Here is a 22,549-nt window from a genome sequence, read left to right as displayed (position 1 = left end):
AGAAACCTTCAAGGGTCGACCCTTGCCATTTCCACCGTTAGCCCAGCCAGTGCCTTTGCCCCCCCCCCCCCCCCCCCCCCCAGCCCTTTTAAAATCTCACTTGGTCCTTCACCCTGAGGTGAGTCTCCTGCAGCATAGCTACATCGGCCTTCAAACTTTTAAGATGAGCAAGCACCCTTGACCTCTTGACAGGGCCTCTCAGCCCCCTCACGTTCCATGTGACTATCCTAACTGGGGGTCACTCACCCCTCTCTTCTTATCCACCCTCATCATACCATCAGGCCCTGCCCCATGAGCCTGACCCGTCCTTTTGGATTATTAACATCGGACCACCTCCCAGAATTCCCCCCTGCACTTCCCCACGAAAAAATCTCACCCAGTATCGATCCACCACCCACCCCAACTTGCTCGTCTCGAAGGCCCATCAAAACTTGCTAACCAGGCTCCAATGTCCGCAGCCCTCATCTCACCTCACCTCCGCTCACTAGCCGATTTTAGTTAGCTAGTGTGGGTAGTCCCCCTCTCCCCAAAAAGGCATACTGTCCCCTCCCACCCAGTCCCGCCATCTTGTCAGCACTTTTACTGGTCCTCTCCTTTGACGGCGAGCCCACATTTCCTCTCTTCTTTACAGCTGTTTGTGGCATCCCTTAACCACTTAATTTTTTCTCCCTCTTTCTTCGATCTCGAGACAAATAATAAAATTAATTTAAAAATGAAAAATTAAATTTAAATTTTATTTTCATAAAAAAACATTTTTTTAGAAATAAACTTTTTTTTTCAAAAATCAAAGTTCAAAACATCTCTTCTCCTTGGACCGGACTTCAAACATCCCAAACATGCATTTTCAGTGGGGGGCCACCCAGTGTGTGCTGCTCCCCTTCTGCATCTGTGCTAGATTCAGGCCTCGCCTTAGGCCAAGCTCCTCCCCCGCCATTTGCTTCAGGCTCGATGTCCCTGCTCGTCTGGTCACGGGGGTCCCCACCAGCTCCAAACCTGTCCGATCTGGCGTCTGTCCCTCAGGCCCCAATGGCCGAAGAAATCGGGACCAGCGAAACCACGGGGATATCCCCTGGAAACGCTGAAATGCGGCGACCGGCGGAAGCCCCTCTCCAGCGTGACCGCTCCGCTCGCACGTGCCACCGGAAGTCAGTCCATAAGCTTTTTAAACTCTGACTTCTTTGATTGCTTCTGATGCCACCTCGCTCGAGGTGAAAATGGAGAATTTGGAGCTCCAGCCAAAACTCCATTCATTTAAAAAAAAATTAAAATATTTTTATTCTCCTCGTTTTTCACATTTTCATCCAAATTTAAACCCATCAACAATCAACAATAACAAATACACTGTCAAACCCCTGGTTAACAATCTCCTCCTCCCACCATAATCAACCCTCAACATTTTAAATGCAAATATCAAAGAAGAGAATATCCACCAATATATAGTCACCAACAACATACACAGTCCAAACCCCTCCCCCACCCTAACTCCCCCTAATGTTCAATGTCATCCAATTCTTGCAAGTGAATAATGAACAAAGCCCAGGAATTGTAGAACCCCTCCATCCTTCCCCTCAATTCAAACGTCACCTTCTCGAGTTTACAAACTCTAGCAGATCTCCCCATCACGCCAGGGCACATGGTGGAGAAGTTGATCTCTTTCCCAACAGGATCCGCCTTTGGCCGATCAGTGAGGCGAAGGCTGCAACATCTGCCTCCGCAGCCCCTTCCAACCCCGGCTGATTCGATATCCCGAATATGGCCTCCAGAGGACCCGGCTCAAGCCTCACATGTACCACCTTCAAAATTACGCTGAAAACCTCCCTCCAATACCCCTCCAGCTTTGGAGAGGAATAAAACATATGAGCGTGGTTTGCAGCCCCCCCCCCCCACCACCCCTCAAAACTCACAAACATACTCTACCCCCTCAAAAAGTCGGCTCATCCTCGCCTTTGTGAGGTGTGCCCCATACACCACCTTCAGTTGTATCAGCCCCAACCTCGCGCACGAAGTTGGGGCATTCACCCTCTGGAGCACCTCACACCACAACCTCGCCTCCATGCTCTTTCCCAACTCCTCCTCTCACTGTGTCTTAATCCCCTCCAGTGGTGCCTTCTCTTCTCCCAGAATCGCCCCATAAATCGCCAACACCGCCCCCTCTCCATTCCGCCTGTCGTCAGCACCTCCTCCAACAGTGGAGGCCAACGCCACTGGAAAGCTCCTTCTTAGTGAAATCCGGACCTGCATATACCTAAACATTTCCCTCTGCCCAAGCCTTATTTCATCTCCAGCTAACTCCATTCATTTTCAGCGTGACAGATAATCCCAGCTGCGAGGGTGGATAGAGGTTTTTAGTGGTTATCACTAGACTTGGCAATTACTGACCGGTCTTCCGCATTCAACCCTCCAGGAACTGGGACCATCAAAAACTCTGCCATGTCATAACACCCACCAAGTTAAATTCACACATTGGACAGGGTTTTCTGGTCCCACCCACCGTGGGATGCTTTCTTTGCAGATTTTGTCAGTGGTGGTTTGCCATTACTCTCCACTCTCAAGGGCAGGGTCCCCAAATTACCTCAGCCAGAACATTCCTTAAAACCTACCACTTTGACCAGATTTTTGATCATCTGCCACAATATACCCTTATGAAATGAAATGAAATGAAAATCGCTTATTGTCACAAGTAGGCTTCAAATGAAGTTACTGTGAAAAGCTCCTAGTCGCCACATTCTGGCGCCTGTTCGGAGGGGCTGGTACTGGAATTGAACAGTGCTGCTGGCCTGCCTTGGTCTGCTTTAAAAGCCAGCTCTTTATCCCTGTGCTAAACCAGCCCCCACGTAAATAAGTATCAAATTTTGGGTGCGATCGAATGGCCTCGTCGTGCCCAACTCGATCATGCGACAAGGCCATTATTACGATATTCGTAGAATCATAGAATCATAGAATTTGCAGTGCAGAAGGAGGCCATTTGGCCCATCGAGTCTGCACCGGCCCTTGGAAAGAGCACCCCACTTAAACCCGCATCTCCACCCAACCCCGTAACCCAGTAACCCGACCTAACCTTATTTGGACACTAAGGGCAATTTTTATGGCCGATCCACCTAACCTACACATTTTGGACTGTAGGAGGAAACCAGAGCACCCGGAGGAAACCCACGCAGATATGGGGAGAACGTGCAGACTCCGCACAGACAGTGACCCAAGCCGGGAATCGAATCTGGGACACTGGAGCTGTGACGCAACTATGCTAACCACTATGCTACCGTGCTGCCTCGGAATGCCTCATGATATCTAACGATATCTCGTGATACGTTGCGATCTGGATCTCTCCCTCTCTGGCGAAACAGGACTCTCTTTTTTTGCTCGTTAAATCACACCCTTTGTTTCACACGCTTCTGTGTTGCCCATTGAGGCATTGGGTGAAATCTAAGGATGCGACTCACCAAACTCGGGATGCAACGCAACCGGCAAATCACACGAGAGACCTCTCGCAAGATTTACCCAGCTCGCTACGCCTCGCGGGATCTAACGTGATCTTGCGAGATGTCATGATCTGGATCCCGCCCACAATGGGCTGGACACAAATTTGCATATTCAAGTGTGTAACAGGGCTCTTTTAAATATTCACCAAAGTTACCGAGGCTACGGGATCTAACACTCACACCTCAGAGACCCCAAGCAGTGTCTGGTTAGCTCTGGTCTCCAAAAATGTGGAGCAGACGTACTGGCACTTGGGGGGGTTCTCCCAAGCAATCAGGGGCCCCTGGGTGGTCGGGCTCTGGGCAGAGTGGTACCCTGGCATGCCAAATGCCACCCATATACACTGGCACTGCCAGCCTTGCACCCTGGAAGTGAAACCTGGGCACCCTAGCAGTGCCATCCTGGAATGGTTGGCAGTGCCAAGGTGCCTGGGTGACATTTTGCCCTGCCAGGGATCGGGCCCGATGATGTGCCACCTTTAGCAGAGGGGGGGGGGGGGGGGGGGTGCGGATGATGATCCCCTTATAGGTGAGTTGGGTGGTCTGGAGACTGCAGTGAGGGGCGGTCGCAAACTTACAGGTACCTGGGTCTCATTAGTGCAGGAAATGGGACTGAGTGCAACCTCAGTGGGCCGTTCCTCACCGAGGCACCAAAATTAAGCAGAGTCCCGTTTGATCGCGAGGTCATTCCCGGTGCTGCCGGTGCCGGCTAGCACTCGGTTAAATGGGACTCCTTCATTTTTGTTAAATCGCGCCCATTTTTCATGTTGCCAGCAACAACTTACATTTATATAACACCTTTAATGTTTGCGTCTCACGGCCCTTCATAGGCTGTCAGTGTGATATTGAGTCACATAAGGAGATATTAAGTAAGATGACCAAAGGCTTGGGCAAAAAGGTAGGTTTTGAGGAGAAAAGTGAGGTAGAGAGGTAGAGAGATTTAGGGAGGCGATTCCAGATGTCGGGACCTAAGCATCTGCATGCCCACCAAGCAATTATAATTTGAAATACACAAGTGATCAGAATTGGAGGTTCTACATAAATACAAGATTTGTTGCGGATTGACAGATTTAAATTTAGCTTCACATCTCCAGTCCTAGGTTGGTGCCAAGCACATAAATACCTGACATTGTGCAGCCGAAGTGAGTTTCTAAACTGGGGACTGCAGCATGGGGTGCTATATTTAGAATAAGCAATGCTGCATTGCAGTTTCCTTTGTCATACTATCTATAACTGGTTGATAAAGTGGCAAAGGTTTGGCAGGCCCATCACACTTTGACCTGAGCAGCTCCACTCTCAATTTATCTGGTCTACTGGAATCCCACAAATTTCACAGAATGTGTCCCTCAAAATTTTCAGTGTCATTCATTTCTGTAACATAAAGTACTGATGTTCGAAATAAGGGTTTAAAGGATTTCTTTTTTAAAGTTGAAGAAAAACATACTTTGCAGAATCAATCAAATTGACACTTGAATTTAGGTTGTCCATTTTGAGCATGCAGCATCTTTTTTTTTCCAGAATACTGTTTAATCAGCTGTATTCATCACCAGTTTAGCTCAGTTGGCTGGACAGCTCATTTGTAATGTGGAGGAAAGCCAGCAGCATGTATTCAATTCCCATACTGCTTGTGGTTATTCATGAAGGCCCACCTTCTGAACCTTGCTCCTCACCTGAGGTGTGGTGATCCTCAGGTTAGATTGCCACCAGTCAACTCTGCCCCTCAAGGGGGAACCATGATGTGGAGATGCCGGCGTTGGACTGGGGTGAGCACAGTAAGAAGTCTTACAACACCAGGTTAAAGTCCAACAGGTTTGATTCAAACACGAGCTTTCGGACCGCAGCTCCTTCCTCAGGTGAGGAGCAAGGTACCTCTCCATTAACCTGAGGAAGGAGCTGCACTCCGAAAGCTCGTGTTTGAATCAAACCTGTTGGACTTTAACCTGGTGTTGTAAGACTTCTTACTGTGCTCAAGGGGGAAAGCAGCCTATGGTCATCTGGGATCATCATGATTTTACCTTTATTCATACAACATTCCAGCAGTTTCTGTTCAATGCTTTAAAAAAATTAGATGACACATTTCACCAACTTTGTTCAGTGCAAAGGGCTAAAGAGCTGGTTTTTAAAGCAGACCAAGGCAGGCCAGCAGCATGGTTCAATTCCCGTACCAGCTTCCCCAAACAGATGCCGGAATGTGGCGACTAGGAGCTTTTCACAGTAACTTCATTTGAAGCCTACTTGTGACAATAAGTGATTTTCATTTCATTTCATAAATTTAGATCAACTACTTTTAGCCAGAGAGGCTTTTGTTTAATTAACAAACACAGGTTGTGTGTGTAGAGAACTTGCAGATGTGAGAGAAAAGATGACTCATATAGCTTTTGTTTTGTGCTCTTTAACATTCAGAAAATGTATTAGGTTGAAGGAACAAAAAGTAATAAGTGTTCCTTATTGTGATTGAATACAAGATAGTAGTCATTAGTTCCAAAGCAGTTAGCATCAAAACCATCTGTCAGTTGGATGTGTGAAAGATCCAGCATGGTCACTCAGTTTTGGATGTAAATTTTAAATTAAGCCAAATATTATATGGATGCCAGAAGAATATTAAGACAACTCTTAGATGCTGGGCGGAATTCTCCGATCCCGGGAAAAATCGGGAGGGCCGTTGTGAACTCGGCCGAGTTTCACGACGGCCTCGGAGGCCGCTCCTCGGCCCCTATTCTCCCCTCCCGGCGGGGCTAGGAGCAGCGCTCCGTAACTCTCAGCCGTGGGGGCATCACGGCAAGAATGACGCGGCCAGTGTGCCTAATGACGTCAGCCGCACATGGGCAGGGTGGCCGGCTCCAACCCGCGCATGCGCGGCTGACGTCATGACGCTGACGGCACGAACCCGCACATGCGTGGTGGCCGTCTTTCCCCTCAGCCGCCCCGCAAGACATGGCGGCTTGATCTTACGGGGCGGCGGAGGGGAAATAGCGCGTCCGATTTGGATGCCGGCCCGACGATCGGTGGGCACCGATCGCGGGCCTGTCCCCCTCCCGAGCACAGTCGTGGTGCTCTTTCCTTGCTAGGCCACCTACAAGCCCCAAACGGGCTTCTCACTCCCGTTTCATGACGGCAGCGACCAGGTGTGTTTGCCGCCATCGTGAAACGGCCGCGAACGGCAGGCCGCTCGGCCCATCCGGGTCGGAGAATCGCCGTTCGCCGTGAAAAACGATCGCCGATTCTTCCGAGCGAGGTGGGGGAGATTCGCGGGGGGCGCCAGGGGGTCCCTCCTGCGATTCTCCCACCCGACGTGGGGAGCGGAGAATCGCACCCAATAAGTCTCATAAACATTAAACCATCAATATCCCAATTAGCTGCTAATTGGTCTCAAGGATTGCACAGATTAAACTCTCTTCCAACATGAATCATTGTCTCTGGAGAAAGGATTATAGAGAGAAAAATCAGAAAGAAAACACTTGTTAGCATTTCTGGTTGTGGAAGGGGTGAACAGTTAAACAAAACATTTTTTTCAAATGTAATGTTTTGCATATGTACTTTGGAGAAATATTAGCAAAATATTTGAAATTTACACCCATAAGGTTTCTGCGAAGGAAAATGTAGACGGGCTGCCTCATGACGAAGGAAATGGGAGATTTGAAGACATGTGCAATAACCAAACAAAAGAAATTTGCAGGAAGCTACCACGCCCTGTGTCAGATTGTGGTCAGCTTTGCAACTGGCAGTGTGTGATCCCAAAAGATTACTCCCCTGAACTCCCAGAGTTCAATGTGAGGTCCAGAATGCCAGCAGATTCAACAGGAGCAGGAATTGGAATTTGTGGCAACTCTTCACCAGCCTCCAGAATAAAGCTCAGAAACAGGCGTGCTAGGCAAAGGCCATTCTCTGTGATCGATGGAACAACTCTTATTGAACATTGTGAGAAGACAAGCAACCTTCACCAGGTAAGATGTGACTCAATTATTAGTTCTTATTTGAATCGCCTCGGTCTTATTGTTTGAGAGACATGCAGCAAGGTCATCTATTCCTCTTAGTTTTTCAAACTTTCTCTGTTCCAACTTCTTGAAGAAATTCTTTGGAATATAGCAGAAAGTGACTAAAGATAACTGCAAGAATAAGCCTTATATTGAATAAATTTGTGTCCACTAATAACCCTTTTGACTTGCATTTACCTTTAACTTGCAAGTTTTCTAACAATGTATTAAATGTACAATCTATGTCATTGTAATGTTTTAATGTAGCTCTGTCAGTCATATATTTCAGCATTGAGTACAGATATTGAAAATGTCACTCCTGTAGTATTGCAACGCACTGAACAGAAAGGAAATTGTTGGAGGGAATGTTTGTTTAATCTCCTCTGAAGACCTATAGTCAATAATATAGTCAATAAGAGCTGGTTTAGCTCAGTAAGAGCTGGTTTAGCTCAGTGGGCTAGACTGGTTTGTAATGCAGAACAAAGTCAGCAGCGCGGGTTCAATTCCTGCACCAGCTTACCTGAACAGGTGCCAGAATGTGGCGGCTAGGAGCTTTTCACAGTAACAATAAAAGATTATTATTATGGCATTGTCCACTGTTCTGATAACTCATACAGCCCAGAAAACCCCAGATTTTATTCCTGGCACGTGCTGAATCTAAGACAGGTAGAAGTTGTTGTGCTTCAGTTGACCACAGCAGAGTGAGGGAGGAGTCAATCACCCACTGTTTCTGCTTACGATTGCTTCTGATAAACCGTCCTGGAAAGCTTTGATAGCCAGTGGATGAGAGGACAAATGAAATTCACCAATATGTCCTCAGTATTGAACAGCTTGCTTGTGCTTTATTTATGCTCATGCATGAAAGGTGTTTGCTTCATCAGGTTACCAGCTGGCTATTGATATCCATGGAACTGGAGCTCCACGGGTGTTAGGATCTTCCGGAAAGGAGAGAATAAAGCAAGAGTAAAAAGTACAGACATCCCATTGAATTCCCAATTTGAAATGTCATTGTTGGCTCAGTTTAAAATCCTCGTCCTTTGATCAAGTCCCTCCATGACCTTGGCTTCACCCCCACCCCTCTATCTCTGTAACTTCTCCAGCCTTACAGATCTCCAAAATATCTGTGCTACTCCAATGTCTGACCTCTTATGCATCACTGATTTCAGCATTCCATTGCAATGTCTTTAGCTGCTTGGGCCCATTAGCTCTGGAATGGCATCCCTACACATCTCTGGCTCACTACCTTCCTCTTTAAATCAGTGCTTAAAACCGATACCTTTGACCAAGATTTTGCCATCATCTAATATATTATATGGCGTCTGTTACGGTTCCAGTTGGTGCTATAGCTGGACAGAAGATCCAATAATGAACCGTGGCTCAAAAGATCATGGGCGGCATTCTCCGGAGGGGGCCGAATTCGTGAAGGCCGTCTTGAACACGGCCGAGGTTCACGACGGCCTCGGAGCCCGCTCCCCGCACCTAATTCACCCCCACCCGGGGGGCTAGGAGCGGGCCTCCGTCTTTCCCGGCCACGACCTTGTCGCGCCGAGAATGTGAAGTCATCCGTGCATGCGCGGGTTGCCGGTTCCAATCCGCACATGCGCGGATGACTTCATCGCGCAGACGGCACGAACCCGCTCATGCGCGGTGCCGTCGTTCTCCACCGCCGCCTGGCAAGACGTGGCGGCTTAATCTTGCCGGGTGGCGGAGGGGAAAGAGTGCGTCCGTTTTGGACTCTGGCCCGACGATCGGTGAGCACCGATCGGGGGCCTGTCCCCTCCCGAGCACAGTCGCGGTGCTCCCGTCCAAAGCGGGCCCCTAGATGCCCCAAACGGGCATCTGGCACCCGTTGCATGACGGCAGCGAGCAGGTGTGTTTGCTGCCGTGTTGAAATGGGCGCGAAGGCCCGGCCGCTTGGCTCATCGGCCTCGGAGAATCGGCGCTCGCCGTAAAAAACGGCGAGCGACGATTCGCGGCGTGGGTCGGGCGTGGAGGGGGGGGGGGGCGGGGGGGGGAGAATAGTGGGAGGGCGTGAAAAATGTCGGGAGGCCCTCCCGCTATTCTCCCACCCCGCGTGGGGGACGGAGAATCGCGCTCCATAACTTTTACTTAATTTTAGAAAACATGAAGGAACAAAGTCACAGGACCACTAAGTAATTTTAACAGTAAGAAAAAACATTTAGAGATGAAAAGTTTGATTATGGTACAAAACCTCTTTACTCCTCCCTTAGCTTTCCAAATGTACACAGATTTAAAAAAGAAATAAATTTAGAGTACCCAATTATTTTTTTTCCAATTAAGGAGCAATTTAGCGCGGCCAATCCACCTGACCCACACATCATTGGGTTGTGGGGCTGAGACCCATGCAGACACGGGAGAATGTATAAACTCCACATGAACAGTGACCTGGGACCAGGATCGAACCCGGGTCCTCAGTGGCTTGAGGCAGCAGTGAAAATCAAAAATACACATATTTTAAGATCAACACCTTATAACTTGGGCTTTAATGGTCTCACTAACACAAGACTCTTTCAGCACAAGTGCATGCTATGGCCAGACATACACCACTCTGAACCCAAGTGAATTACTGTGAATTTCTTCACAAAATGCCCCCAGAGTATTTTTATACTGTGCCACTCTGTCCCGCTGAACACACAAGGGATTTCAAAGTCTGCCTTCAAAAAGACACACTTTCAAATATTCTTTTAAACAATGCTTTACCTCAGCTGCTTCCATCAACAATTCGCTTCCAGGTTTCACACCTTCCCCTTCAGAATTCCTTTATCGCCACAATAGATTTAATTGTCGATTCCCAGTCTGTATTAAGATGGCACCAAACTTTTGATTTACCTCTGAAGTCTACTTTCTCATTTAAATTTAGGTACTGCAACTATCTTTTTAACTCAGACACCTTGGGCGAAATTCTCCAACCCCACGCAGGGTCGGAGAATCGCCTGGGGGCGCCTAAAATCCCGCCCCCGCCGCGGCAGAGATTCTCCGCCACCCGGGAAGTGGCAGGGGCAGGAATCTCGCCCCGCCGATCGGAGAGGCCCCTGCGGCGATTCTCCGGCCCGGACGGGCCGAAGCCCCGCCGCTGGGAGGCCTCTGCCGCCGCCGAGGTTTAAACCACCTCTGGAATGGCGGGCTCAGCGGTGCGAGCAGGCCCCTGGAGTCCTGGGGGGGCAGGGGGCGATCGAACCCCGGGGGGTGCCCCCACGGTGGCCTGGCCCGTGATCGGGGCCCCCCGCTCAGACTGCGGGCCAGTTCCCTGGCTGCACTCTTTCTCCTTCCGCGCTGCCATGGCCTCCGCCATGGCAGAAGTGGAAAAGAACCCCGCATCGCGCATGCGCCGGCAGTGACGTCAGCAGCCAGCTGCCGCTGACGTCACTGCCGGCGCATGCGCGGTCCGGCGAAAGCCTTTTGGCCAGCCCCGCACCGGGGGCGCCGGTTTTTTGCGCCAGTCTTCTGGTGCTAACCGCTCCGGCGCGGGGCTGGCCCCCAAAGGTGGGGAGAATTCCCCACCTTTGGAGAGGCACGACCCCTGAGTGGTTGGTGCCACTCCCCTACTCCGGGACCCTCCGTCACGCCGGGTAGGGGAGAATGCCGCCCCTTATCTGCTTTTCCCTTGAATTCTCCTGAACAGTACTTTGTTCAACTTTTTGGTCACTGCTCCCTAACTTCAGTCTTCCTAAGGCCATCTTTATGTCCCATTTCCCTGGTTGTCTGGACTTGATCTGGTTCTTTGGGAAATCTGCCTTTTTGCAGCCCCTTTGTCCTGTCCAGGTTTTCATCTAGCAAAGCTGAGAGCTGTTCACTCCTTGACTTCCTATCTTCAACTGCAATATATCTAGCTCAGAACTAAACAAAAAAAGCCTACCTTAATGGTGTCTCTGGTTGCTAAGCAATGAATTTTAGTTCTCCAAGTTTTTATTTACTTTTCACGCTATAACCTCTCTAAGCACAATAGAAGCACATTTTGAACTAAGCCAACCCCCACACATACTGTCCAGCATGAATCTAACTATAGGTTTCCCTTCTTTAAACCGGAACACTAAATTAAACCTACTTAAAACTATATCTTGTTTCTAATATTTAACAATACAAATATAAATCTACCTCTGTTTTCCTGACACTTGATGTAAAATTTTGTCTGAGACAACTTGTATGAAGTGCCTTGTGATGATTTTACCACATTAAACAAACTATAAAATTGCAAGTTTTTGTTATTGCTATTTAAAATAAACTAGGATCTACATTTGTAAAGCACAGCCTTTCAAAATAATCTATTCGCTTTAACATAAATTGGCGACTGAACTATAATAGTCACAGTTTAAAGAGAATGAAATGTGACTAACCTTCAAAAGAGAGAATATCATGGATTTGCCTAGCAACAGCAGTGAAATGAAGTGAACAAAATGCAAGATGTCAGCAACAGGTAGAAATCTGCTTATAGACAGAAGTAGATACTATTCAAAAGGCCTCATTTATATGTATCTCTCCCAATAACGAGATTAGGAGGGTGTTTACATAAAAATCAGGTGTTAATAGTTTATGAAGTGAAACAACTTACAGATGAGTGGGAAGGTCAATGAAGTGTACATATGTTAGTGTATAGTCAAGGAAGTTGATAGGGGCAGACAGCCGAATACACAGAAGATATAATCAAAAAGGAACAAAGGTATAATTGACCAGGCCTTTAGAAGCCAGGGAAGTAGTTAACACCTCACAGTCTCAGAAAGCAGACAGGATAGTTTCCAGCTACCATGCCTGAAAACTAGTTTTCCAGCCAGCAAACTAGAAGCCAGTTTACAGCAAACAAGATTCTAAGTCTGAGTGCCAAGGCAATGCAGAAAATCTCTGTAACGACAGTTTTAAATACCTTCACTGGACCAGGAAAAGACACTTCCCAGATGTGAGTATCATCCCTGTATTGTGCGGTAACAACTGTGCGGTATTGTGCTGGTTACTTAATTTGAATGCTTTTTGAGGAAATGAGTCAGTCTTGTGGAGTCCAGGTATCACAGATATATTTTGGAACAAGGGTTAGGTCCTATGGGCGAGATTCTCCGCAAATGCGGAGATTCGTAAAGGCTGCCGTGGGACAGGCCGTGCCCCACGGCAGCCTTCACGCCCACTTCCGGGGCCGATTCTCCCCCCCCCGGGTGGGGCTAGGAGCGCGGCCCCGTGCGTCACGGCGGCGTGGCCTTGACGACGGTCGTCAGGGCCGCATGCCAAGCGTCACGCTAGCTGACGCGGCCGATGACGTCAGCTGCGCATGTGCAGGTTGGACAACGCCAACCCACGCATGTGCAGTTGGCGTCTTTTCCTTCAGCCACCCCGCAAGACGTGGCGGCTTGATCTTGCGGGGCGGTGGAAGGAAAAGAGTGCGTCCGTGCATGGCCCCCTTGGCACGGCCATGGTACTGCCGTGGCAATCGGGCCCCCAGATGCCCCAAATGGGCATATGGCACCCGTTTCACGACGGCAGCGAGTAGGTGTGTTTGCTGCCGTGTTGAAACGGGTGCGAAGGCCCGGCGGCTTGGCCCATTGGCCTCGGAGAATCGCCGCTCTCCGTAAAAAAACGGCGAGCGGCAATTCGTGGCGTGGGTCAGGCGTGGGGGGGAGGGGGGGGGAGAATAGCGGGCGGGCATGAAAAATGTCAGGAGGCCCTCCCGCTATTCTCCCACCCGGCGTGGGGGGCGGAGATCATGCCCTATATGTTTAAAGATTCATATATCTTAATTGCATGAGAGTAGAGTATTCCTATTCATGTTATTTGTTGAGGGGCTAGTTTAGCTCACTTGGCTAGACAGCTGATTTGTGATGCAAGGCCAGCAGCATTGGTTCAATTCCCGTACTGGCTGACATTGTTCATGAAAGCTCCGCCTTTTCAACTTCACCTGACCTTCAGGTTAAACCACTACCAGTCAGCTCTCCCCCTCAAAGGGGAAAAGCAGCCTATGGTCATCTGGGACTATAGTACCTTTACCTTAATAAATAGTCTTTAATAATTGTTACATGTCATCTGGGATGTTTATTCTCATTGGGATTTCACTTTTCTCCTCACACCAAAACAAAACTGTACACCCCTACAAAATGGTGTTCCAAATTGGGATACCCTCACAGATAACATCAGCATGCTTGTAACAATAATAATAAAGAGCATCTAACAGAATCTATTGTATTAACAATGCACCCATATTAACTTTACTTTCACAGTATTCTCTAGTTTCAGTGCAATTGGAATAACGGTAAACTATCAATTGTTGTGTCAACCAATTTTTTCTCCTTCTATGGGTTGCGGATCCTCTGCTCTTACACCCAAGTTACCAGCCTTCACTGGGAGCCCAGAGACCAATGTAAACATGCTACTGAGCAATAACAAGAACACAACCATGCCCGAATCTGCTCCGGTTTGATGTTCACTAATGCGTGCACTTCCAACAACAGTCAGTACATAACTATCAATGTCTATAATTCTCCACCCCAACCCAAGAACATTGAGGCCAATATTAGTGTGCTTACATTCTGGCTGACATTGGCTAACCTGAACCTTTTGATGTGCGTGGCCTCAGTTCCATATTTCTGTCCACTATCCCACTGAGTGCTTCCTTGGGCAGAAAATTCAACTCTGGTAGAATGAGCAGTAGCAGCTTGATTGCCGATTACACACCCAGCCTGCTTGTCCTTTTCATTTTGAAGTGTACATAATGGTGTGCATAATGGCTGGCCAATCCATTACTGTTTAATCTACACCAGTGTAAAGTTAACCGTCCCTCTCCATCTCTCTATTTAGGAAACAGCTGATAATTGCAAATACACAAGAGGGAATTCTTGTCCGACTCTGATTAAATTGCTATTTACATTTCATTACAGAAGCACAGTTGGGGCAAATATTTGCAGAAACTCTTTCGTTGCTCAAAACAAAATTCAGAAACAGTTACTTACAACTTTCTCACTTTGAAAATGTAATTTCTATAAATAGAATGGAGTTATGCTGGAAAATCAGTGACAATCCCATGAAAATGCTTGCATGATAATGCCTCTATGGCATTCTTTGTTCATTACAGCTTTATGAAAATAGGACGTGCTGAATTTGTCTGATTGAATTAACACTTTTGTGACCATTATTGCACAGCAGAATTTTAATTTTATTCTTTGCAGTTATAAATGATCTGGGCTAACTGTGTATAACTGAAATGGGGAGTTTGGAACTGCCAAATCAAAAGATAGTATACTATTTATTATTTCCCTTATTTACAGATATGGAAAATTAGCCAAGCTTCGGTTTCGTCTCAGTGAGAATGTTAATAATCTATGCTGAGAGTGACCACAGCTTGTCTACTTTCAGTGCTCTGACTAACTGGCAGCCAGTAGCATCCTAATGCATCAAAAACCTCTGCTTATATAATCAACCATTATTTTGGCTGCTTGCATCGGTTTTCATGTCTGGCTGCAAAAAAGCAATTTTATTCACATTGCGCTGAATTACACATTAAAAACATACTATGACTAAATTATCCTTCAGAGTAAAGTACAAAATTCCATTCTTGAGCCCATAAGTATTTATTTGTCAAAACCAGGCTCCACTATTTCAATTGGCTACATTTCAACACACTCATTGCTTCTTGTTTCTTTTCAACTTGTGCTTAAATCTCCCTGGGCTTGGGTGTGTAGGTTACTATTAATAATGGTTCCAGTACAGGCCTGACCAATTAGGAGCCTGTTGCCTGTAATGGACTCAAAACTGAAACTGGGCAGCCTTGACACAGTTGCTGCAAGGCCTTCTAGATTTAGTATAGGCAAGTCTACAAACATACGAATTAGAAACAGCAGTAGGCCATTCAGCCCCTCGAGCCTGGTCTTCCAGCCAATAAGACCATTGCTGATCTGATTGTGGCCTCACCAGCCACTATCCTGGCTACCCCTGATGCCCTTTGATTCCCTTGATAGAAGAATCTATCTACCTCTGCCTTAAAAATATTAAATGTCGCTGCCTCTACCATTTTCTGAGGAACGACTCTCAAGATCCTCTTAGAGAAAAATAAATTTGCCTAATCTCTGCCTTAATTGGGAGATCCCTTATTTTTAAACTGTATCCCCTCGTTCTGGTCTCTCTCAAAAAGTGAAACATTCTTTCAGCATCCACTCTGTCAAGCCCCTCAGGATCTTTGTTTCAATAAAATTACATCTCGTTCTTCTAAAGTCCAATGGATTCAAGTCCAATTTGTTCAACCTTTGCTCATAAAATAACTCCTCATCCCAGGAATCAGTTGTGCAAATGTTCTCTGAACTGCTCCTAATGCATTTGTGTCCTTTCTTAGATAAGGAGTCTTAAATAAGTGCTCCGGAATTGTACTCAATGCAGTTTTCATATTCCAACCTCCTTGCAATAAACAACAACATTCCATTTACCGTCCTCATTTTTAAAAATTCATTCAGGGATGTGGGGCTTGGTGGCTGGGCCAGCATTTATTGCCCATCCGCAATTGCCCTTGAACTGAGTGGTTTGCGAGGCCATTTCAGAGGGCTTTTTAAGAGTCAACCACATTGCCTTGGGTCTAAAGTCACATGTGGGTCAGACCAGGTAAGGGTGACAGATTTCCTTCTCTAAAGAATGTTAGTGGATGAGATGGGTTGGTACGATAATTGACAAATAGTTTCATGTGATTATTATTACTTTTAATTCCAGACTCCCCCCCCCCTTATACTTGGACACTAAGTTGTTGTGAGTCATGTACCAGGACACCCAGATCCCTCTGTACCTCCATGTTCTGCAATCTCTCTCCATTTAAACAGCATACTGCTTTTCTATTTTTCCTGTCATGTTGACATTTTTCCACATTATACTCCATCTGCCAAATCTTTACCCACTCATTAAACCTATCTATATCATTTTGCAGACCTGTTATGTCCTCTTTGTTACTTACCTTCCTACATAACTTGTATCATCAGCAAATTTAACAGCTATGCATTTAGTCTCTCCATCCAAGTCATTAAAGCACATTGTAAAGACTTGAGGCCCCAGTCCTGATCCCCGTGATCCTCCACTTGTTTCATCTTTCCAACCCGAAAATTATCTTTTATCCATACTCTCAGCTAACCAGTCCAAGCTAATATATTTCCCTCTACAGCAAGAGCTCTTACTTTATGTAGTAGCCTTAGCTGCGACGCCTTGTCAAATGCCAAGTCCACCACATTCATAGGGTCTCCTTATCTGTGTGGCTTCTTACTTCCTCAAAGAACTCTAGTACAGTGCATCTCAAACTATCTGATGTGGCGGACCGGCAGTTTTTTTTTTCAATGTGCCAGGGACTGGTGAGCGAAACAAGCCAATCCAGGATTACTGTCTCTTTCTTTTCTGGAAACACTCCAAGTACCAGCAGACGATGGCTCGCGTACCGGCACCGGTACGCGTACCACACTTTGAGAAGCACTGCTCTAGTAAATTAGTCGAATACAATTACCCTTTCACAAAACCATGCTAATTCTCCTTGATTGTATTGAGATTTTGTAAGTGCCCAGATCTAACCTCCTTAATAATAGATTCAGCATTTTCCTATGATAGATGCTAAGCTAACTAATCTGTAGGTTCCTGCTTTCTGTCACCCTCCTTTATTGGATAGATTTACGCTTGCTGTTTTCCATCTGATGATACCTTTCCAGAATCTTGGGAATTCTGGAAAATTACAATCAATGCATCTATTATTTCCGCAGCCACTTCTTTTGAGGACCTCGGAACTTTTCAGTTTTAATTCTAATAATTATCCCAGGAGCCTTTCCCTGGTGTTTGTAATTGTTTTAGTTCCTTCTTCAATAATTCACAATGATTACCGGGATGTTATTTGTATTTGGGGGTGGCACGGTGGCACAGTGGTTAGCACCGTTGCCTCACAGCGCCAGGGACCGAGTTCGATTCGACCTCGGGTGACTGTATGGAGCTTGCAGATTCTTCCCGTATTTGCGTGGATTTCCTCCGGGTGCTCCGGTTTCCTCCCGCAGACCAAAGATGTGCAGGTTAGGTGGATTGACCATGCTAAATTGTCCCTCGGTGGGGTTACGGGGATAGGGTGGGGGATTGGACCTAGGTAGGATGCTCTTTCAGAGGGTTGCAGACTCGATGGGCCAAATGGTCTCCTACTGCCCTGTAGGGATTCTATGATTCCATGATCTTCTACAGTGTAGGCAGATACAAAATATTCGTTCCATTCATCCATCATTTTCTCATTTTCCACTGCTAATTCTCCTGCCTCATTCGCCAGAGGACAAACGCACACTTTACTGACTCTTTTCCTTCTTAAATACCTGTTGAAACTCTTACTAACTGTTTTTATATTTCTAGCTAGCTTTCTCTTGTACTTTAATTTCTCCCTCATTTTTATTCTTTCAGTCATTCTTTGTCTTTTAAAAATAATCTATCAAATCTTCTGACTGGTCACTTGTATTCATGGAGTTATACACTTTCTCTTTCAATTTGATACTATCTTTAACTTCCTTAGTTAACATGGCTAGTGCATCCTTTCACAGAGTCTTTCTTTCTCTGGAATATATCTTTTCTGAGTGTTATGAAATATCTCCTCAAATGTCTGCCGATGTATCTCTAGTGACATAGCCCTTGACCTACTTTCTCAGATCACTTTAGCCAACTCTTGATATATTGATAATTGCTCTAATTTATGTTTAAAACAGTAGTCTTAGACCTACTAGGGGCAGCACGGTAGCATAGTGGTTAGCACAGTTGCTTCACAGCTCCAGGGTCCCAAGTTCGATTCCCGGCTTAGGTCACTGTCTGTGTGGAGCAGCGCCGGCCCTAGGGTTGCTGGCGCCCCGGGCAAGCTGAACTTCGGCGCCCTTGAGGGGGGCGGGGCCGAGAGTGGGGGGGGGCGGGGCCGAGAGGGGGGGCGGGGCCGAGAGGGGGGGGCGAGAGGGGGGGCGAGAGGGGGGGCGAGAGGGGTGGGGTGCGAGACCCCCCGGGGGGGGCGAGAGGGGGGGGGCGAGGGTGGGGGCTGCGAGGGGGGGGGCGGGAACGGGGGGGGGCGGAGAGGGGGGGGAGTTCAGGGGGGGGCGAGACGGGGGATGAGGAGGGGGGGCGAAGAGGGGGTGGCGAGAGGTGGGGGCGAGGGGAGGGGGGGCGAGAGGATGGGGCGCGAGGTGGGGGGGGTCGAGGGGTGGGGTGCGAGAGGGTGAGGGGAGAGGGGGGGCGCGAGAGGGGGGGCGAGAGGGGGGTGGGGGGGGCGAGTACGAGGTGGGTCGAGAGTGGGGGGGCGGAGAGGGGGCGAGTGGGAGGCTGGGCGAGGGGGGGGCGGACCCGCGGGGGGAGCGTACCCGAGGGGGGGCTGGGGGGAGCAGACCGAGGGGGGGAGCGGACCGAGCGGGGGGGGCGGACCCGAGGGGGGGTCGGGGGAACGGACCCGAGGCGGGGGGGGGGGGAGTGGACCGAGCGGGGGGCGGATCCGAGGGGGGGGGGGGGCGGACAGAGGGGGGGGGGGCCGCCCTGGGGGAGTGCGGTCACCGCGCATGCGCTGGTTGGCACCGGCCCAACTGCGCATGCGCGGGACCCGAGTCTCTGGCACCCCCTAGCACATGGCGCCCCGGGCGACTGCCCGAGTTGCCGGTGCCTTGAGCCGGCCCTGGTGTGGAGTCTGCACATTCTCCCCGTGTGTGCGTGGGTTTCCTCTGGGTGCTCCGGTTTCCTCCCATAGTCCAAAGATGTGCAGGTTAGGTGGATTGGCCATTCTAAATTGCCCTTAGTGTCCAAAAAGGTTAGGTTGGATTACGGGGATAAAGGGGATAGGGTGGAGACGTGAGGCTCGAGTAGAGTGCTCTTTCCAAGAGCCGGTGGGCTGAATGGCCTCCTTCTACACTGTACATTCTATGATTCTATGATACTCTTCTCCAACACAAACTGAATACGAAATTCAATTGTATTATCATCACTGCTACCTGGCGGCTCGATTATTATGAGGTCATCAATGAATCCTGTCTCCTTGCATGTAAAGTAGCCATAATCCTAAATGACCACAGGCTGCTTTTCCCTTTGAGGGGAGGAGACCTGACTGATGGTGATTTAACCTGAGAGTCAACATACCTCAGGCAAGGGGCAAAGTTGAGAAGGTGGGCCTTCAGCTGGTACAGAAATTGAACCTGCGCTGTTGGATTTGCTCCGCATCACAACCCAGATGTCCGGCCAACTGAGCTAAATCGGCCCCCACATACCATATCTATTGAAGCTTGCTGTGGTAGTAGAGTATGCTACTTTAAGAAAACACTGTACGAACCCATCTTCCACGCTCTCCTTGCCAATACGCCTCATCCAATCTATATGTAGATTAAAATCACACTTGATCATCACTGTACCTTTCTCACAAGCCCCCATTATTTCTTCCTGAATTCTCCTTCCTATAGAATGGTTACTATAAGGGGCCCATAAACTGCTCCCACAAGTGAAGTCCTATCTTTACTTTTTCTTATCTCAACCCAAACTAATTCTGTATCATGATCTTTATAACTAAGGTCATCTATCTGTAATGTAATACACTCATTAATCAACAGAGCTACCCCTACATCTTTTCCCACCACCTGATCTTCTGAAATGTCACACCCTTGAATATTCAGGTCTCAGCCATTGTTACCTTGCAGCCATGTCTTTGTAATGGCTGCGAGATCATAGAATCATCGAATTTACAGTGCTGAAGGAGGCCATTCGGCCCATCGAGTGCGCACCGGCCCTTGGAAAGAGCTCACATCCCCGTAACCTAGTGACCCCACCTAATCTGTTTAGGGGCTGTTTAGCACAGGGCTAAATCACTGGCTTTGAAAGCAGACCAAGGCAGGCCAGCAGCACGGTTCAATTCCCATAACAGCCTCCCCGAACAGGCGCCGGAATGTGGCGACTAGGGGCTTTTCACAGTAACTTCATTTGAAGTCTACTCGTGACAATAAGCGATTTTCATTTTTTCTTTGGACACTAAGAGGCAATTTAGCATGGCCAATCCACCTAACCTGCACATCTTTGGACTGTGGGAGGAAACCAGAGCATTTGACTGTGTGCAAACTCCACACAGACTGTCACCTGAGACCGGAATTGACCTGAGTCCCTGGAGTTGTGAAGCAGCAATGGTAACCTCTGTGCCACCATGCTATCCAGATCATACGGATTTACTTCTATTTTCACTCTCAACCAATCTGTTTGGTTGTGAAAGCTTCAGGCATTTAAAAACACAGGCCGGGATTCTGCAATACGGCGGCTAAGTATTGACGCCGGCGTAAAAACCTCCGGGCCCAGCGTTTCCATAGCCCACAGGGGCTAGCATGGCACCGGAATGCTCGGCGCCGATACGCGCCCCTGCACTGCCAGCCGCGGGTCTGCACATGCGCGTGGTCGCCGCTTCCGTGCCGGGCCTGCGCACCTTGGTGGAGCCACACAGCGGGCAAGCGCGGAAGAAGGTAGGTCCCCCCGGATTGTGCGCACCCGCTGGCACGGGCTCGGAGAATCCCGACCAGAGACTTTCTGTCCTTTTTCCCTAGTATTTCCCTATCACCTCATTTCATAATAATTAATAGTTAATCATATCAGAATCTGGACCTAGTATTGATATCTTCTTAATGGCCATTGGCTGGAAATTCGATTTCAGATATTCACAATATATTTTAACATTATTCTGTAGCATTAGACATGCGTTTGATTATCTCTTTCAAATTACAGCCAGCAAGTTGCCGCCCACCACCACCACACCATGTCCCACCTTTCAGAGCAGTGTCCCACAGGGATCGACCACTCCTCTTGTCTCAGAGCACACCGATAGGGCTCGATCAAGTAGGCTGGAAAAGCCACATATTGGCAATGACAGGTGGGTGAGCTTATCTTTTAACTTTACCTTGTTGTTTTGCAAAACGGTTACTTGGGAGATCCAGATATAGTTGGACACAAAGTAATTGCACTCATTGTGAACATAGAATGTAGCAGTAATTTTCCATCTACTTCTATCACACCACTATTTATATCCAATTTTAAATGCATAGATTAACTGTACATTTTCCAACAATTTTTTTCTCCCCTTTGCTCTTCCAAAGACCCCAAATGAGGACAAAGCAGGGCAGTGTGGTCGGAAGTCCCACATCAGTTTCCGGCGTTGGCCACTTTGCACAGCATGGGAAAGGACGTGGGTGGCAAACCAGGCCCATGCCTATCAGAGCTTCAATTAAGTCTGTTGAGCCTGCCCCAAGTTAGAGGCACAGTTTTCCGAGAAACAGTCTGTGGTGATACGCCTGTAGATAACATTACAACAGCAGGTGGCGCCAGACACGGTCAGGTGGCATCCAACTGCCAGCAGAAGGTTGTAAGGCGTACACGAGGACAGTCGCACATAAGGGTAGTTCCAGGAGAGTCTAATGTAACTCTATGATAACATGGTCTGTATAATATTCTGATAATAATATCAATAATCTTTATTAGTGCCACAAGTAGGCTTAAATTAACACTGAAATGAAGTTACTGTGAAAATCCCCTAGTCGTCACACTTGGTACATTCGGGTACACGGAGGGAGAATTCAGAATGTTCAAATTACTTAACAGCACGTCTTTCCCACCAAGGTGCTAGTATCTGCCCTGGTGGATGGTGTGTTAGCCTATTGTGACGATAGAACATTGGACAACTCTTCCTCCTGCTGCTGTCTGAGAAAATCCTCAGATGGAAGGGACTCTATTGAACCCACTATAGCTTCTCATGACAGAATACAAGGGGATGAGATTACAAGGGGATGAGAGAAGAACTAGCTAAGGTAGACTGGGAGCTAAGACTTTATGGTGGAACAGTTGAGGAACAGTGGAGAACCTTCCAAGCGATTTTTCACAGTGCTCAGCAAAGGTTTATACCAACAAAAAGGAAGGACGGAAGAAAGAGGGAAAATCGACCGTGGATATCTAAGGAAATAAGGGAGAGTATCAAATTGAAGGAAAAAGCATATAAAGTGGCAAAGATTGCTGGGAGATTAGAGGACTGGGAAATCTTTAGGGGGCAACAGAAAGCTACTAAAAAAGCTATAAAGAAGAGTAAGATAGAGTATGAGAGTAAACTTGCTCAGAATATAAAAACAGACA

At 47.8% G+C, this 22,549-nt stretch overlaps 1 protein-coding gene across 2 annotated transcripts in view; it reads left to right on the top strand.

The window, feature by feature from the left end:
• The window catches only part of arhgef9a (Cdc42 guanine nucleotide exchange factor (GEF) 9a), a 528,724-nt gene that overhangs the window by 30,652 nt on the left and 475,523 nt on the right, over positions 1 to 22,549 (top strand). For both annotated transcript variants that reach the window (XM_038774360.1, XM_038774359.1), the window contains exons 3-4: positions 7,058 to 7,420; positions 21,155 to 21,299. In XM_038774360.1, coding sequence (XP_038630288.1) covers positions 7,058 to 7,420; positions 21,155 to 21,299 — 508 coding nt within the window. The remainder of the gene's footprint in view (positions 1 to 7,057; positions 7,421 to 21,154; positions 21,300 to 22,549) is intronic.

The sequence above is a fragment of the Scyliorhinus canicula genome, chromosome 17 (assembly GCF_902713615.1).
Source record: "Scyliorhinus canicula chromosome 17, sScyCan1.1, whole genome shotgun sequence".
Classification (NCBI taxonomy): Eukaryota; Metazoa; Chordata; class Chondrichthyes; order Carcharhiniformes; family Scyliorhinidae; genus Scyliorhinus; species Scyliorhinus canicula.
Note: the sequence above shows the minus strand (reverse complement) of the source record. Positions and strands in the feature narration are given on the sequence as shown.